At 38.4% G+C, this 16,128-nt stretch overlaps 1 protein-coding gene across 1 annotated transcript in view; it reads left to right on the top strand.

Moving 5' to 3' along the window:
- The window catches only part of LOC136866278 (oxysterol-binding protein-related protein 6), a 398,272-nt gene that overhangs the window by 338,666 nt on the left and 43,478 nt on the right, over window positions 1–16,128 (top strand). Inside the window, exon 17 of the mRNA XM_067143100.2 lies at window positions 5,549–5,675. Coding sequence (XP_066999201.2) covers window positions 5,549–5,675 — 127 coding nt within the window. The remainder of the gene's footprint in view (window positions 1–5,548; window positions 5,676–16,128) is intronic.

The raw sequence follows: 16,128 nt of genomic DNA, 5'->3' as shown, positions 1-16,128 counted from the left end.
TGCCGTTAGATGGCTAGACCATCAGTTTGTAACTACTTGATAGAGTAAGGTTTATTTTGTAGTTGGTAAACATGGTTCTGAGGATTGTTATTTTTTTAATATACCGAATTTGTCAACACTTAAGCTGGTTCCTTCTCAGTTTTAATCTACCTATCAGATACTTGGAAATATGTTCTCTAGCCAGTTAAAACCAGGGTGTGTACAGGCATCCAACCTATCAGAATTCTGGAAGCTTCCCCGTATGGAACTATAAAAGCAGGGCACTTTAGGGCCATCTTGTCTGAATTGCTCCAGTGCTTGGGAGTGCGACTTGACCTAAGGGAGGCAAGGGCAAGGCTTGCGTGAGGAAGATCCAGTGGCACAAGGTAATGGCAGAATTGACCTAGACAAGTGATAGCTCCTGTGGGTAGTTTGAGGGGAAGGTTTGAACCTCTTTTCTTTTAATGTAATTTTGTAAACTGGTGGTTTCAATGTAGAATTTTTGGCAAGTCTGAGACCTCTGGTTCTATTCCCTACTGAGAAGTATGTAATGTAAGGGAACAAAGAGTGATGACGCTCTGTTGTTTCTCATTCAACCTTACATTGGGTGACTAAAGTTTTTAAAACTTTAAAATTCTGCCAATCTTGTCTCAGCCTTAAATGTTCTTCCTGTAGTCACACCTTATAGTATAGGATTAGCCTCCGTATCATTGGGCCATAAGCCCACTTAGGGTTTTAACAATTTCTGTAAGGAGTGCTGCTGTTTTACCTCCTTGCCTCTTGTTTATGGCCAGTTATGTGCAATCTTTTTTTTTTTTTTTCTTTTTTACCTATAAGGCCATGTAGTATGGACAATTCTGCCCCTGTTTACTTTTTTCAGAGTGTAAATATTCCCTTGTGTTAGTTCCCTTTGGGAACAGTGTCTAATGTAACTGTTGAGCAATGAATAAGCCCACATCGGGACAATTGCGCATGAACACTTTAGTGAAATTTTTATTGTGTCAAAAGAAACTGTTTGCCTATGCGAGGCTATACTATAGTATTTTGGAGCTCAGACTCCTGTGTGTAACCTCCTAATAAGTAAGGTTACAAGTAATAGTTCATAATAATAATAATAATAATAATAATAATAATAATAATAATAATATCTGGTACCACTGTGCAAACACATCGTTACACAGAAACACATTTTGACGCAAGGAGGAATAATAATAAATAGCACGAAATTAAAATCATAACAAACAGGTTAACAAACATGACGGCTAAGAAAGGATAGTGTGGAAGGTGGCTGGGAACCATATCCAGGCGGTGGAAGGTATTGGCATTGCTGAAGAAGCGAAGTCAGTGATGATTCAAAATTAATATAGTTTACTTAAAATTAAATTGAAATTAAAGCTCAAATGATCCACAAAATTACACCTTTTAAAATCACAAATAAATCAAGCAATAATTACAATAATTACCCAGAAGGTCCCAATTCAGTGATTCTACTTTATACAACTTTAGGTCGAAACATTTCACACATGGCGTAACATTTAAATTACATAAAACTGTCAGAAGGAATAAAATTTAGGTAACATAATATGTTAGAAGGCTATTCTTAGAAAATAAGGATTTGAGATCATTATCCTAGTGCAGCGCACCCTTAGTAGGCAGCCTCCTCAAAAACACTTCTGAGGAAGGTGCCTGTACTAAAAGTGAATACTTCTAGGATGATGCAGAAATGAGAGACAGCCCCAAGGGGAAATTAATAATTTATCATTACATCGAAAGGCGTTGAACACACAATTTATGAAAACAACAAAATGGGAACTGTCTCTTTACAAAAGTGATGCGACTTACCGAAAAGGCTAAGTCATTTTAATAAAATTTGGAAGCTGAAGGAAAACACGGGTAAGCTCCGGCGAGATAAATTAAATGAAACACTACATTTGAAAATAAATACCTGAAAGATGAAAAACAATTAAGTGCTTACCTGGTGGAGGGGCCAAGAAGACCCGTTACCTTGTAGAAGGCAACCTTTCCCTTCTTTGGTGAAACAGAAAAGACGCCTCGGAAGAGCAAGGCTCTAGCGAAACGCTTCTCTCCAGAAATTAGGAAACCTTACAACAACCAATGACCGTCCGATCTTTTTCCTTCACCTACCAATCACATTTACGTTTATTTTCTCCAATTAGGGCCCAGAAATTAGTGCTGACAAAGAACATTGAGAAGTTACGAAATTGATGCAATATGCTGAAACTGGAAATATCCCACGCCGATCTGGCGCGGGTGCTACAGGGTGTTTCCTAATATATCTTGCTTTAATCCTACCTATGACAAAGAAACAATCCTGAAGCCATAACAAATACATTACATACCAAATTAACACACAAACATATACAATTCCTCACCGTCTTCCAAGTCCAAATAATCAAATCCAAGTAATCACTACACTGTGTAATGTAAACGCTAGGAGCAAGATGTTCTTGTAAAATATTTGTACCCGCCCAGAACAATAATGCTCCTCTGTATGTAAACTAACAACTTGTTAAACTATCTCTAAATTTTGTACTTGATTTCAGGACTTTTAAGTCCATAATATTGTTGAGAGCTAACAAGCTCATTAAATTACTGGTTCTATTGTTTGTTATTCATTCAGATTTTCTATCCATCAAAAAAGAAAAGGAAAGAAATAAAATTTTCAAATTGGTTGTGTTAAAAGTTGCTCTAAATATTTCCTTGCCCATCCATTCAACCCAGGCGCTTCCTAATCTTCTGTGAGCCACATAAACCCCGTAACACCATTAATATTCACTTCCTTGGTTTGAGCTTTATATTGATTCCAGTCTAGTTCCATATTCCTCACTACTTGAAAAAGCAATTTCTACTCAACATTCTCAACAATATCGAAGGCTTTTTCCAAGTAAATAAATGCTACATAAGTTTCCCTGCTGACTTCTACCCTTTTTTTCCAAAATTTGATGGAATGCAAATATAGCCTCCCTAGTTCCTTTCTGTGATGTTCTATTTTCTGTCTTTAATGATGATCAGTAAAATCTTACAAACTTGAGAAAGGATCGCTAATGTTCTGTAATTGGAACAATCCCATGCATTTCCTTTCTTGGGGTGTGTAATTATTCTACTTTTAATAAAATCAGTTGGTAAGGTCCCAATTTTGCTCTTTTGCTCGTTCTAAAGCCATATTGGAGGCAATCCAGCCATGCTGTTACGAGGAGTTGACGATATGATGGCACCTGATCATCATCATCATCATCGTTCTTATGACTAGTTTGCTCTACCGAGGACTTCTGTGGCAGCTATCTCAAAGCCACGTTTCATATCATCCCATCCCGAGTTACCTTCGTTCATGTTGGTAGCATCCTCAAATGTTTGTAACACACTAAAATCTTGAAGTTTATTTTGCCACCACTTCTTCTGTCTGATTGTTTGGAACTTCTTGAATCTGACATCACATTTAGCTGCAACAAGAATATGATCACTGTTGATTTCAACTCCTGGATAACTATGACTGGATTTCATTTGATTTCTGTACCTCTTTACTTTTACTAAAGTAAAGAAATGGAATTTGGCTTGTAAACCAGCTCATTTGAGGGGTGTGGAAATATTCACTAATTTTGAAGAACAAACATGTTGGCTTTAGGAATATAAGTGATATTACAGAATTTGTGTTAAGCTTGCTTGCTACAAATGCTCCTACAGAACAGATATTTTCATGAATGAACAATCTTTGGACAAATGAAAAATCCAGGCTAAAGCCTGAAAATGTAAAACACATGCTAATGATCTGGTGTAACTTGAATTATAACTGTGTAGAGTTTTATGACATACTGCTTGGGAACTTAAAGTTGTTGAAGGCAGTTCATTTAAGTGAAAAGTACAAGAGCCTGTCACAGTGACTTCACACTGCAATGTGTTAATATATACTGTATGTTGAAGTGTAAACAAATGTAATAATAGGTTAGTAGGTTAATAAAATTCAGTAATTTTGGTTATTGAAACACATTACTTCCTTTGTTATAGCATCTAGAAATAAGAGTGTTTATATGTTTTATGCTGTAGTGAGTAATAATGTGCAGTTTGTTGTATGTTTTTAATGCTTGGTAATGCTTAAAAGGAATGAAAAGAATCGGTGATCAAGTTTGTGACTAGACCATATTTACGATCAAGTTCTGTCTTTTGTTTCTGAATATCTGATCATCCTAGGTAATACCCTTTGAAGCACTTAACACCCCATTCATCTAGAAGCTAAAGGACAGTGATACAGTTTGGGGGATAGAAAGTAGCATTCACATATATTAAGAAAGAAAGTTCCTGTGGGTGGGCGGTACAGTTTTCTAGAAACAAAAGTATCTTTCTCACTTGAACACCTATAGAATCATCCAGTCCACAAAGAAAATGCAAACAAATTTTTGTAGTCATCCAAACTTCACCATCTGCATAATACCACAGTGGCAACATGACATTCTTAAAGCATCTTGGTGAATTTTCACTTCTCTATAATTCAAAGTTTTCCTTGCAAGGTTTTCACATGCTTTGCAAGTCGTGTCATTTTATCATAAGCGAGCCGAACCACTTCCGTGTAAAGTGCAAGTTTTCACTGGCTTGCAACACTATCAACTAAGGACAGATTCAACAGCAAGCTCATAACAACAAAGTGCAAGCCGGCTGGGCCCTTTATTGTTAGCCTGGTACACATGACACGTTTGACATTCCTCCACATTGTGGGACTCGGGAATAGGAATAGAAGTGCTGACAACAACTAGACCTTTAAATTTCTCAGAAATGCAACAGTCACGCAGTGGCAGAGATATACTGCAAGTACAGTACAGAATGCTCAGTAAGTATTATCATACAAGGTATCCAACCCTGTTAAAATGCTAGACTTGTAGAAAGGAACAGGTTCTATTCCTGTCTGAAAGCCCAGTGGCTAGTGCCTTGAGAGAAGAGCCGAAAACCTGCTCAGTGATACAATTGTAAAACGTCTGTCAAAAATAAACATTTAACTGTGGATATCATTTCAATTTTTTTTTATAGGTATGAACATTTTACCAAACTCATTCTGTCTTCAAGTACAGCTGTCAGAATGCGCTCTTTCCTCTGTTGCACCCACTCTGCTGAATGATTTTTGTGATTTTTCTAAACAATAACAGGCAAATATAATGCAAAGGATGGTCCCTTGAGCAAGTTCATCACTGATCTCTTTCTTGATGCTTGCTCATATTACCACAATGATGGGATCTTAACACAGAAATCCATAGGTATGACATACTGTTTCTTAAAAAATGCTTGATTGAGGATTTGACAGTGATGGGACTAAATTTTTTATATAGCTGATGTGAGAAATAGTTTCTTTGAGGAATGGACAATGCAGGATTTTTAATACATGGTTTAATTAGGATGCTCACGTCACCATGTAATTTAAACAAATAATCTGGGAAAATGTTCACGGTAATGGATAATCAATGTTTCACTGTACATGGTGTGTTTTTTTTTTTTTTTTTTTTTTAATGTGTATTCTTTATGGTACATATTGGTGGTAAACCTACATTAAAAGATCACTTTACAGGTACAATGCCAGAAGAATATGAGCTCTATTATGGATTCACAAGGTTTGCAATGGAGCTGAATGAACTAGATCCTGATATGTCCAAGTACCTACCCAGTACTGACACAAGATTTCGACCTGACCAGAGGTGAGCTGATTAAGAGTAGAGACAAGTTAGATGAATATGGTTTAGCATTTAGCATACTCTTGATCTTTAAAAAGAACTAGACGGACTCCATCGAAATTTGACAGATGATTTTTGGAAAAATTTAGAAATACATATATTTATAATGATAGAAATAATTTAAACTAGTAAATTTTCAGTAAAAAGTATTGATCTGGTATTCATTGCATGTAGTGCTCTTTTTAAAGCGCTTCTTTATATGTTACAATGAGGGTAGTATAATCTTTAAGTACTGTTTGCAATTTCAAATTATTGAAGGAACGCACTCAATACATTGGAACATATAACCGGCCATTTGCAAATGCTGACTGGGGTAAAGATACTAACACGATGTGAATTTTGCCCTTGTAAAGCACAAAAAAAAGTATGATATGTAGGAAATTATAAGAAATAAATTGACAAATTTCAATACAATGTATTAAGTAAATAATATTACATCAGTCTTGGGACTAGTTTTAGCCACTTAGTGGCTATCTTCAGCCAAATAAAAATTAAATAGATTATGTGATTTTATTAAAATACATATAACAACAAAAATTATGGATATGATCTTCTTGTCATAATATGATGTCTTTGACTTAGGACCTCAATAAAGAAGTAAATCTGGAAATGATAGCCAGAATTAGGAATGAATAAACATACAAAAAATAAATTAAAAAGGAGAAAAATTATTTATGAAACTCACCTCTAATGTCTGATGTAGAACAAACACTGACTTGCTGGAGGAAGTAGGCAGGCCATGTAAACAAAGGAGTGGGTAGGGAACAAGCACTGACTTGCTGGAGGAAGTAGGCAGGCCATGTAAACAAAGGAGTGGATAGGGAACAAGCACTGACTTCTTGTAGGAAGCAGGCAATGTAAACAAAGGAGTAGATATGGAGAGGAGAGGGAATAAAGAAGCAAGGGGAGGGAGGGGAGAAGTAGAAAAGGGGTGTCTAAAGTGGGGCTGAAGGATGCAGAAAGAAAGACTGCTGCTGAGAGGGGAATTTAAAGAGATTATGAAAGAAAGAATTATTTTTATCTGAGACAGGATTACTAAAGATAGGAATTAAAAGGTCAAATAACAGAATTCTGAAAATATGTCATTTAAGTGACAGTAGTCCATTACCAATTTGAAATATGAAATTAGAAAATTCTGTGTAGGAAATTGTCATCTTTTGAATGAAAAGGAAGTGTTGTGTCTGTCTGGTGGTGTTAGACTCATTCTTATAATCAGAGTTTTTTGACCTATTATTTCAACAGTAATGAGTTTATGTCTAGGCATTGTCAAATTTTCTGCAATTAATCACATCCCATGTAACAAGTTTTGAGAAGCATTTACATTTCTTTATAAAATTACAATAACGTCAATTTTTAATGTGAGGGTAGCCTATGCGGCGGCTAACCAAGTAATTTCAAACAACTTAAAAATTCTACTGAAAAATGTAGTTCTTTTTCCTCTTCTGTTATTAAACTGTTTTAAAATGGTTTATAGCTGTAGCATTGATTTCATCACAGTTTTCATGTTTGGAGGCAAGAATAGAACTTTTTTTTTTAATCTGGAGAATTCTGAAAATTTGTCATTTAAGTGACAGTAGTCTCCATTACCAATTTGAAATTAGAAATTAAAAAATTCTATTCAGCTGGTGTAGCATGTATGTTTTTAACCAATTGAAATATATTAAATTCTGACCAGAGTAGAGAAAACTTCATGAAATTTTGAATTATTGGCTAGATGTACGAGGATGGTTTGAAAGGTTCTGGGAATCACCGCTAGATGTCAGTGCTAGAGCAATGAGGTTCCCACGCAATAATCACACATCCTTTGTGAGTGAACACATGGCGCATCATTGCTCTAGCTGCAGGAGTGTGGCAGTGACGACTTTGTTGTTGTTCCCACGTAGTGATTTGTGACAATGGAAAAAAACTGAGATTCGAGTAGTGATTAAATACTTTGTAAAGAAAGGTATGAAAGCGAAGGAAATTCAGACCGACTTTCAGAACACACTGGGGGACTCTGCTCCTTCGTTTTCAACTGTTGCCAAGTGGACCAGCGAGTTTAAATTTGGTCGGGAGAGCTTGGATGATGAGCCGCGTAGTGGATGGCCAAAAAGTTTTATGACCCCCAGAATTTATCGCAAAAGTGCATAAAATGGTCATGGAGGATCGTCGACGGAAAGTGCGGGAGATTGCTGAATCTGTAGGGATGTCTTCTGAATGGGTATATTATATTTTAACCGAAGGATTGGGTATGAAAAAATTGTCCGCAAGATGGGTGCCGTGGCTCTTGACATTGGACAATAAACGCACCAGATTGGAAATGTCCGAACAAAGTCTGGCTCGTTTTCAGTGCAACCAACAAGACTTTTTGTACCGATTTGTGATTACAGATGAAACTTGGGTCCACTACTATACCCCAGAGACAAAACAGCAGTCAAAGCAGTGGAAACATGCTGATTCACCACCACCAAAGAAAGCAAAGGCAGTGCGTTCGGCCGGAAAGGTCATGGCCTCGGTTTTCTGGGATGCAAATGGCATTCTGCTGATAGATTATCTTCCTACTGGCCAAACAATTACGGGGCAATACTATGCAAACCTCCTAGACCAACTACAGGAAAAGATACGCGAAACAAGGCCTGGTTTGGCAAGGCAAAAGGTCATCTTTCATCAGGACAACGCTCCGCCGCACACAAGTGTTATTACCATGCCAAAACTTCATGAACTGGGGTACGAATTGTGCCACATCCACCTTATTCACCTGATTTGGCACCATCAGACTTTCATCTATTCCCCAAGCTGAAAATTTTCCCCGGTGGACGGAGATTTTCTACAAGGGAAGAACTGACAGCCGAATTGGAGAGGTATTTTGCAAGCCTGGAGGAATCTCATTTTCGAGATGGGATCAAGGCATTGGAACATCGCTGGACCAAATGCATTAGTCTACAGGGAGACTATGTTGAAAAATAAAAGCAGTTCCACCGAGGTAAGATACTTAATTCTAGTACATTCCGAGAACTTTTCAAACCACCTACATATCAATATCCTCGATATTGAATTCTACTGTCTGCAAGGTCTTTCAGTAATCTATCAATGCCACAGTGATGCATATACATTGTTCATAGGAGCTTTAACACATCTATATACATAAAATCCCTATTCTGTCCGTCATTCACAGTGATACTGAGAAAACGAGGAAGTTTCAACAGATGAAATTGGTACCAGTTATAGTTTATATGTCGTCTTTACAAGAAAAATATAGTGAACCTCTCACGACCACAACTATTGTACTTTTTTTAAAAGAAAAAATACGTTTCAGCGAAATTATTGTCACTCGTCATGACGTAGGTACTCAGCTATATGTATCGGCATGACTTCAAACTAAGTACATCTTGACTTCTGTTCCCTTCCACAGACATACTGAAAAAACGGGAACGTTTGAGAGATTTAAAATGGTACCAGTTACGGGTTACAAGAACAATGCAATGATGACCATCATACTTGAACTGTTCAGTGTAAAATGTTATCTTTCAGTGAAATTAATTTGTCTCTCTCTCTCTTCTGGAGTTAGTCTTTATCGATAAGCACGAGATAGCCCATCTGGTGGCCATGGTCATGAACATACCAAGCCTGTATGATCTGACACTACGGTTAGCCAGTTCGAATCCCGTTCGCTGAAAATATTTTTACCATTAAAATGTTGGCCGGCAGGGTAGGAGAGGTAGTGTTATACAATTTCTAATCATTAGTTTGTGTCCCAAAAGCCTGAATTAAATTCCAAACCTCTCCGCAGTGCTCATATGACACTGTTGATGGTGATTTGTTTTGGATGGTTATATGTAGTGTTCTCAAGAGTACGCAGATGCATAGATGTCAAAGTACAACTCCGAGATACAAGTGTACTCAATATGGTTTGGAAGGAAATACTGTATCCGGGAGATAGTTGGTTTGAACCCCACTGTCGGCAGCCCTGAAGATGGTTTTCCATGGTTTCCCATTTTCACACCAGGCAAATGCTGGGGCTGTACTTTAATTAAGGCCACGGCTGATTCCTTCCCACTCCTAGTCCTTTCCTATCCTATCATCGCCATAAGGCCTATCTGTGTCGGGGCAACGTAAAACAAATTATTTTTTAAAAAATATTAAAACGTAAATACTACAATACCTGTTTCGATTCCATTCGAATGCTGTATAAAACCTGGAAAGTGTAACTTTTATTCATAAGATATATTAATAGTCCATTTAGATTTTCCAATTACTTTATAGATAGTAATTTTTTCTGTTGAAGATGGGCTTATGTACTAGTATACCGTAATTAGCCACACAGATTTCATATCAGATGCAGCCTTGCTATTGATTGTCAAAGATGGCACTGAAGTTCCATGCAGTTTTAAAGGTAACTAATGAACCTTAGTGACACGGAACATTACTCAGTCAACAGAGGTGATTCAGATGAGAGTACTAAGAAAATGCAACAATCTCTTGAAAAATTCACTGTTACAATAGTTTAGCTCAGATTATTATTTTCAAATTTTTACAGTTGAGACTCAGAAGCATATAGTTCACATTCATTGACTTCATTTTTTTTCTTATAATGCTGTAATAATATATTTAAACCATAATAATACACCATTACTGACAACCAAAGGGCAGACAGGTCCGATACGATGAAGAAGTCTTGGGATCAGAAGAATAAGAAGCTGAAACGCTGACTCTGTTTAATACTATTAGACTTTAATATTATATGACTGATTAAAGTGCTCCAATGGGGGCGTAAACTATGTAAATGAAAAAAAATGGAGACAGAATGATAATGACTTCCTTGTATTTGCATGGGTTGTTTCACGATGCAATGAAAACTAGTTTAATTGGCTGCCCAAGGGAAGCAATAGTTCAAAGATTTATTTAGCATAAATCTCCGGTTAATGGGATGATTAGTTCATGAGAAAGAGGGCATGTTTTATCGTCCATTACTTGGTCTCATGCACCATGCACTCTCATTCCTTATGCTATGCATCTGCTCTCACTTTGCTTAGTGAGAATAAACTTCGTCTTAGCAATTCAGTCTAGTGTAGTGTTGTTATCGTCAGATTTATTCAAACTTAATTACTTCAATTTCATTCAAAGTGCAGCTCCAAACTTCTGCGCCGCATAGTATCCTATCTCAAAGTAAGTCAAGTAATTATGAATCCTATAAGGTGTAAAGGTGTTGAAAGAACTAAAGGAATTCTTGAATAAAGACAAAATACACAGTTCAAAACAATTAGGGGAACATGTTTTGTAACGTCTGGTATGTGAATGTTAATTTGGTAGATGGGGTTCCAATGGTCGTACAGCATACCTCAACTCGGGAACGCCGTGCGGTTTTGTACGGTGCCAGTGCACATTATTTCAAATTTTCTCCTACTGATCATTACTCCCTCCATATATCTGCCAACTCTGCTTTACATTGTCAAGGTGATACTCCCTACAATGCCTGACATCAACAGAGGGTTTTATTGGACCGTTTGTTGGTGGCAACAACTGCTTAGAATTTGAGATCGTGTTGAGAAGAATAAAGATGACTGCCCATCTAAGGTAAGTACTTTATTTTGTTTATAAATGTTGACAATACAATTATGTATGACGGGGTTTATTATCTTGAAATATCAGTGCATGACTTTAAATAGCAAGCAGTTGGTCAGAATTTCTGTGTTCGTTGTTATGACACTAGTTATTTCGTTGGTACAGTATGGTACCGCACGCCACTTACCATACCTTCTTGTTCCTTTTCTCCTCCTTACTTCTAAGTGTGATTATAGAAAAACAATTCATACTGTAGTCGCAAATAATGATTTATATGGGCCATTGAATTGTATAATTGTGGATTTTACTCAAAAGTCCATGTCATAATGCACGTGGAGAGTGCAATGTATCGCATCTAATAACATGTGAAATTCTTTTCAGTGGGTTGACACTTGATGAAGTTCTATGCATTCTTGAAGAGGAGGATACTGAAGCTGAAGTGATATACATTGAACCACCAGAATCCAATGTATTATCCGATGAAGATTCAGCTGGGGAAGATGAAGGCAGTCTCGCAGATAACCGTATGGGACGCCAACTCCTCCGAGCACAAGCTGAAGTAGTGCTGACTCCCCCCCATGACACTACAGCCCTTGAAAAAGGGCCTTGGCCTACCAAGTGACCGCTGCTCAGCCCGAAGGCCTGCAGATTACGAGGTGTTGTGTGGTCAGCACGACGAATCCTCTCGGTCGTTATTCTTGGCTTTCTAGACCGGGCCTCTATCTCACCGTCAGATAGCTCCTCAATTCTAATCACATAGGCTGAGTGGACCTTGAACCAGCCCTCAGGTCCAGGTAAAAATCCCTGACCTGGCCAGGAATCGAACCCGGGGCCTCCGGGTAAGAGGTAGGCACGCTACCCCTGAAGTAGTGCTGAAGCAGCAAATTCCACACAGCAGTAGAGAACCAGTGTCTGATTAATGATCCACGGCCCGTGCAGAGAGCAAAACCAGCACCTCCTCCACCAGCTACCTGGATGGCGGATGACCTAGTTCCCACAACGGACCACTTCCTTAGTGTGAATTTCTCCACTTTTCGAAATATGATGCCGACCAAAATATTTGAGTTGATTTTTGACTATGAAATTGTGAGTTCCTTGTGCTCTGAGGCTAGCTAGTATGCCCTTTTTTTTTTTTAATGAAGAAGATCCCAAAGTAACCCGCGAAGAAATGAAAGTATTCATTGCCATTTTACTTCTAAGTGGCTATGTGCAAGTGCCTGGAAAAAGACGATATTGGGAGAATGAGGCTGACGTTCACCATGAGTTGGTCAGCAGTGCCATGCACCGAGATCGCTTTCTTCAAATAATGAGATTCATTCATTGTGCCGATAATAACACTATGGTTACCGATGACAAATTGTGGAAATTAAGGCCTTTCATAAATATCGTAGAGCAAAAATGTCGTCAATATTTTACAGCGGAACAGGACTTGGCTTATGACGAGGGCATGATACCATACTACAGAAAACACACGTGTAAGCAGTTCATAAGGGGGAAGCCGATCAGATTTGGCTTCAAAGTGGGGTGTTTGAACACAGTGCTGGATATTTAGTGTCTTTCAAGTTTATCTAGGGAAAAATCCCTTTGCCAATACACAGTATGAAACCGAATTTGGTAAAGCTGCAGCTCCCTTAGTATCTACGATCGACCAGCTACCTGATGCCGTTCAACATTTTTCCTATAGAATTTATTGTGATAATTTGTTCACCGGTTTCAAATTAGTGAATCACTTTCGCTCTCGAGGATACAGATTCACTGGGACCATTCGAGAAAATCGAGTCCCGAAAGACTGTCCACTGACTTCTTCTACTGAAATGAAGAAAAAGAAACGAGGCACATTCGACTATGCTACAAGTAAAGAAGAAGGGATAAATGTCGCGCACTGGGTTGGCAATTCAGTAGTTACTGTGGTGTCATCCTGCCATGGTGTGCAACCTATGTCAAAAGTTAGTCACTACAGTCTGTGGCGTGTTAAGTCAATGTGGGGTGCCAATAAATATTTTATTCATACCAGTGGTAAAAGGAACAAAAACCTTAGCATAGAAAATGAGATGGTCGACCCACAACAACAAAGATCGTCAAAAGATAATCATTAGGACACCACAACGCTCAAGGTAAACCAAAGTTATTTCACTGGTGGTGACTTGTCGGACCACGGAAAGACTTGCGCCCAATGCCTCGTTGGGTGAAACCTAGTATATGAGATTTTATCATTCACCAATCAGCAGAACCAGTGGACGCCACGACGGGCTACCCGAGAGGGGTGTCCGTGGTAAGTACAATTTTTTTTGTTGTAAAAAGAAGAAGGGAAAAGGAAAAGGTAAAGAATGAGAGAGAACGTACAACTGACCAAATGTAAGAAAAGGAGAATGGTTTTAAAACAAGTTGTATTTTAAACTTCAAATGACTAGAATAAGCAGGGTACAACAAGCAAAGAAGGGGAATTACAAACTTTTGACAAGGGCTCAGCCCGTTTGACAACCAAGACACAATCAAGAATAATAATTATTAAGATTTCTTGGGAACTATTATTATGACTTTCAAGAAAAGCCCAAGACCAAGGTTCGACAGGAAAAACTAGAATCAACACCTATATAAGTACACAAACACTTTAATTAAGAAACAAAGCCACTAAATCTTTATATAAACAATGATTTAAGGCCACCCTTACAATCTTCATTTTGCACCCAAAGGAGGGCAGGAGAGTTATAGCGCATCGGAGGACAAGAATTTTTAGAACTCAATATCCGAAAGGAAGAAAAGGAAAGAAAAAGGAAGCGGAGTAAGGAGGGAAGAAGAGAAAAAAGAAAAGGAATGAATGGGGGGGGGGAATCCTTCCAGGCTGCTTAGACGCTATCACGTTGGCAATGCAAACGACCACTCGGGTCAGTAAAAAGTTCAAGGTGTGGCAACACTACTCTCACTTGTCCAAGCACAGTTTATTCTGGCATATGAGATTGATAAAGGTTCCAGTCTGAAGGACTTAGTTAGAATAGAAACCATGAAACCACTAAATAATTTAACATTCAAAGTTCAAATCTTGATATTGACCGCGAAAGATATAAAAGGTTGTAACTTTTTGCTCACCCAGTCTGTTGGTAAATCAATGCAGCAATTCACAAATAAAAGTAGGTAAAACGTCGCAACGGACCAGCCGTTGGCGAACAGTTCCGCTCTCTCCATTCGAGTTGTTTTCCAACTGAATGTCTGACCTCCGAGAGTAAGGAATAGCTTGCTTATATAGGTGGTGAACATATTCGAGAAGTTACTCGATGAAAAATACGTAGGTGTGACGTCACAACGAGGAAGCAGCAGCAGTGCCAGAGAGCAGGGCAGTTAGTGAACAGCTGGGCGAGCAAGCAGATGAATGCGACAGAAGGCAGAAGGTAAGACATAGTAGAGCGGTCGTAACAAGTCAAGCTGAAAGGAAAAAAGTCTCAGTCCCACATCCAAAACTTCGGAAAGTACAACAGCTGTATGGGTGGCACTGATCGTGTGGACAAAAATGTAGCCCTCTATAGAATTGGTATCCATGGTAAAAAGTGGTGGTGGCGGCCAATATTTACATGGCTTTTTGACATTATGGTGAACAATTCGTGGATGCTGTTGATGAAATCAGGCAATGAAATTAAGCAGTTAGAATTTAGGAGAGATATTGTAATGATTTACCTGAGGCATTATTTGCAACCTCCTAAGACAGGTGGACGTCCGTCAACGTCGTGTGGTAGCACCATCGGAGTAAGGTGCGTGCAAAACATTTATTACGATATATATAATTGGGTGGTATTTTGAGGAGAAAGAAGTACAGTTGTTCTCACTTCTTTTCATTTTAGAGTATCTGACACGTGGAGGTTCGATGGCCTACATCAATATATCGCTCCAACAAATCAACGGCAGTGATTTGCAGCCACCGGATGCGAATCCCGCGACCACACAGAATGTGTCAAATGTAGTGTGGGCGTATGTGTAAACTGCTTTTTTTCATTTCACACCAGTGAAAAGTGAAAATAGGTGACTGTGCATCATGTCTGAGCTAATGTTATTTTTCAGAAATCCTAAAGAGATGTCGCAAATGAACCTATAAATACCATTTGTTCCTTTATTGCAAAGATATTTGTATTTGTAAGTGATGCTCTGCAACAATATTAAGCATGAAATTACACGGTATTCTAAGGAGGAAACCATTTTTAAGTTTTACCCAAAAGCTATGTCAAGCGCCGTACGGTACCAGGCCATCATTTAGAAATCAACCATCCAATTTTTAGAAAAATTACTTTTAAATGTTCTCTAATATGTAAATGGAGGGTATATTAAATAAAAATGTTAAAAATCAAAAATTGAAAACTCCGGAGTTCCCAGGTCCTTGGCTACTCCGGGTACATCAAATCGAAGTTATACTCCATCTGTAGGCGTAGCCATACATTAAACTGTCAGGTGATCCCTCAGAACAAAGTGAATAGTGGTTTGTCCGTGTGTCGTTGTGACGTACACAGACTACTGCGGTCATTTGATAATGTTGTACATAAACCAGCACATCTCATGAGACATCTTAACGAGGTTCAAGTCGCAAGGGCCATCACTTTGATCCAGGAAGGATGGACTTTTTGTTATGTTGCTGTAGATCTCAATGTCTCTCTGTCATTTATTCATCACTTGTGGAATCACTACCGTGAGACAGGCCAGTTCACAAGGAGGGTTGAACAAGGTCGTGGACGCATGACAGCCTCACAGGATGACCGATATCTAACCATCTGTGCATTGCGGCGTCATTCAGCAACTGCCAGAGAACTGCCACAAGACCTTAGGAGGGACACTGGAGTCACGGTGTCTGACCAGACAGTAAGGAACAGGTTAAGAGAAGTGTGCTTACGACCCA

This window comes from Anabrus simplex, chromosome 3 (genome assembly GCF_040414725.1).
Source record: "Anabrus simplex isolate iqAnaSimp1 chromosome 3, ASM4041472v1, whole genome shotgun sequence".
Taxonomy (NCBI): Eukaryota; Metazoa; Arthropoda; class Insecta; order Orthoptera; family Tettigoniidae; genus Anabrus; species Anabrus simplex.
This window is presented reverse-complemented; position numbering and strand designations above follow the sequence as displayed.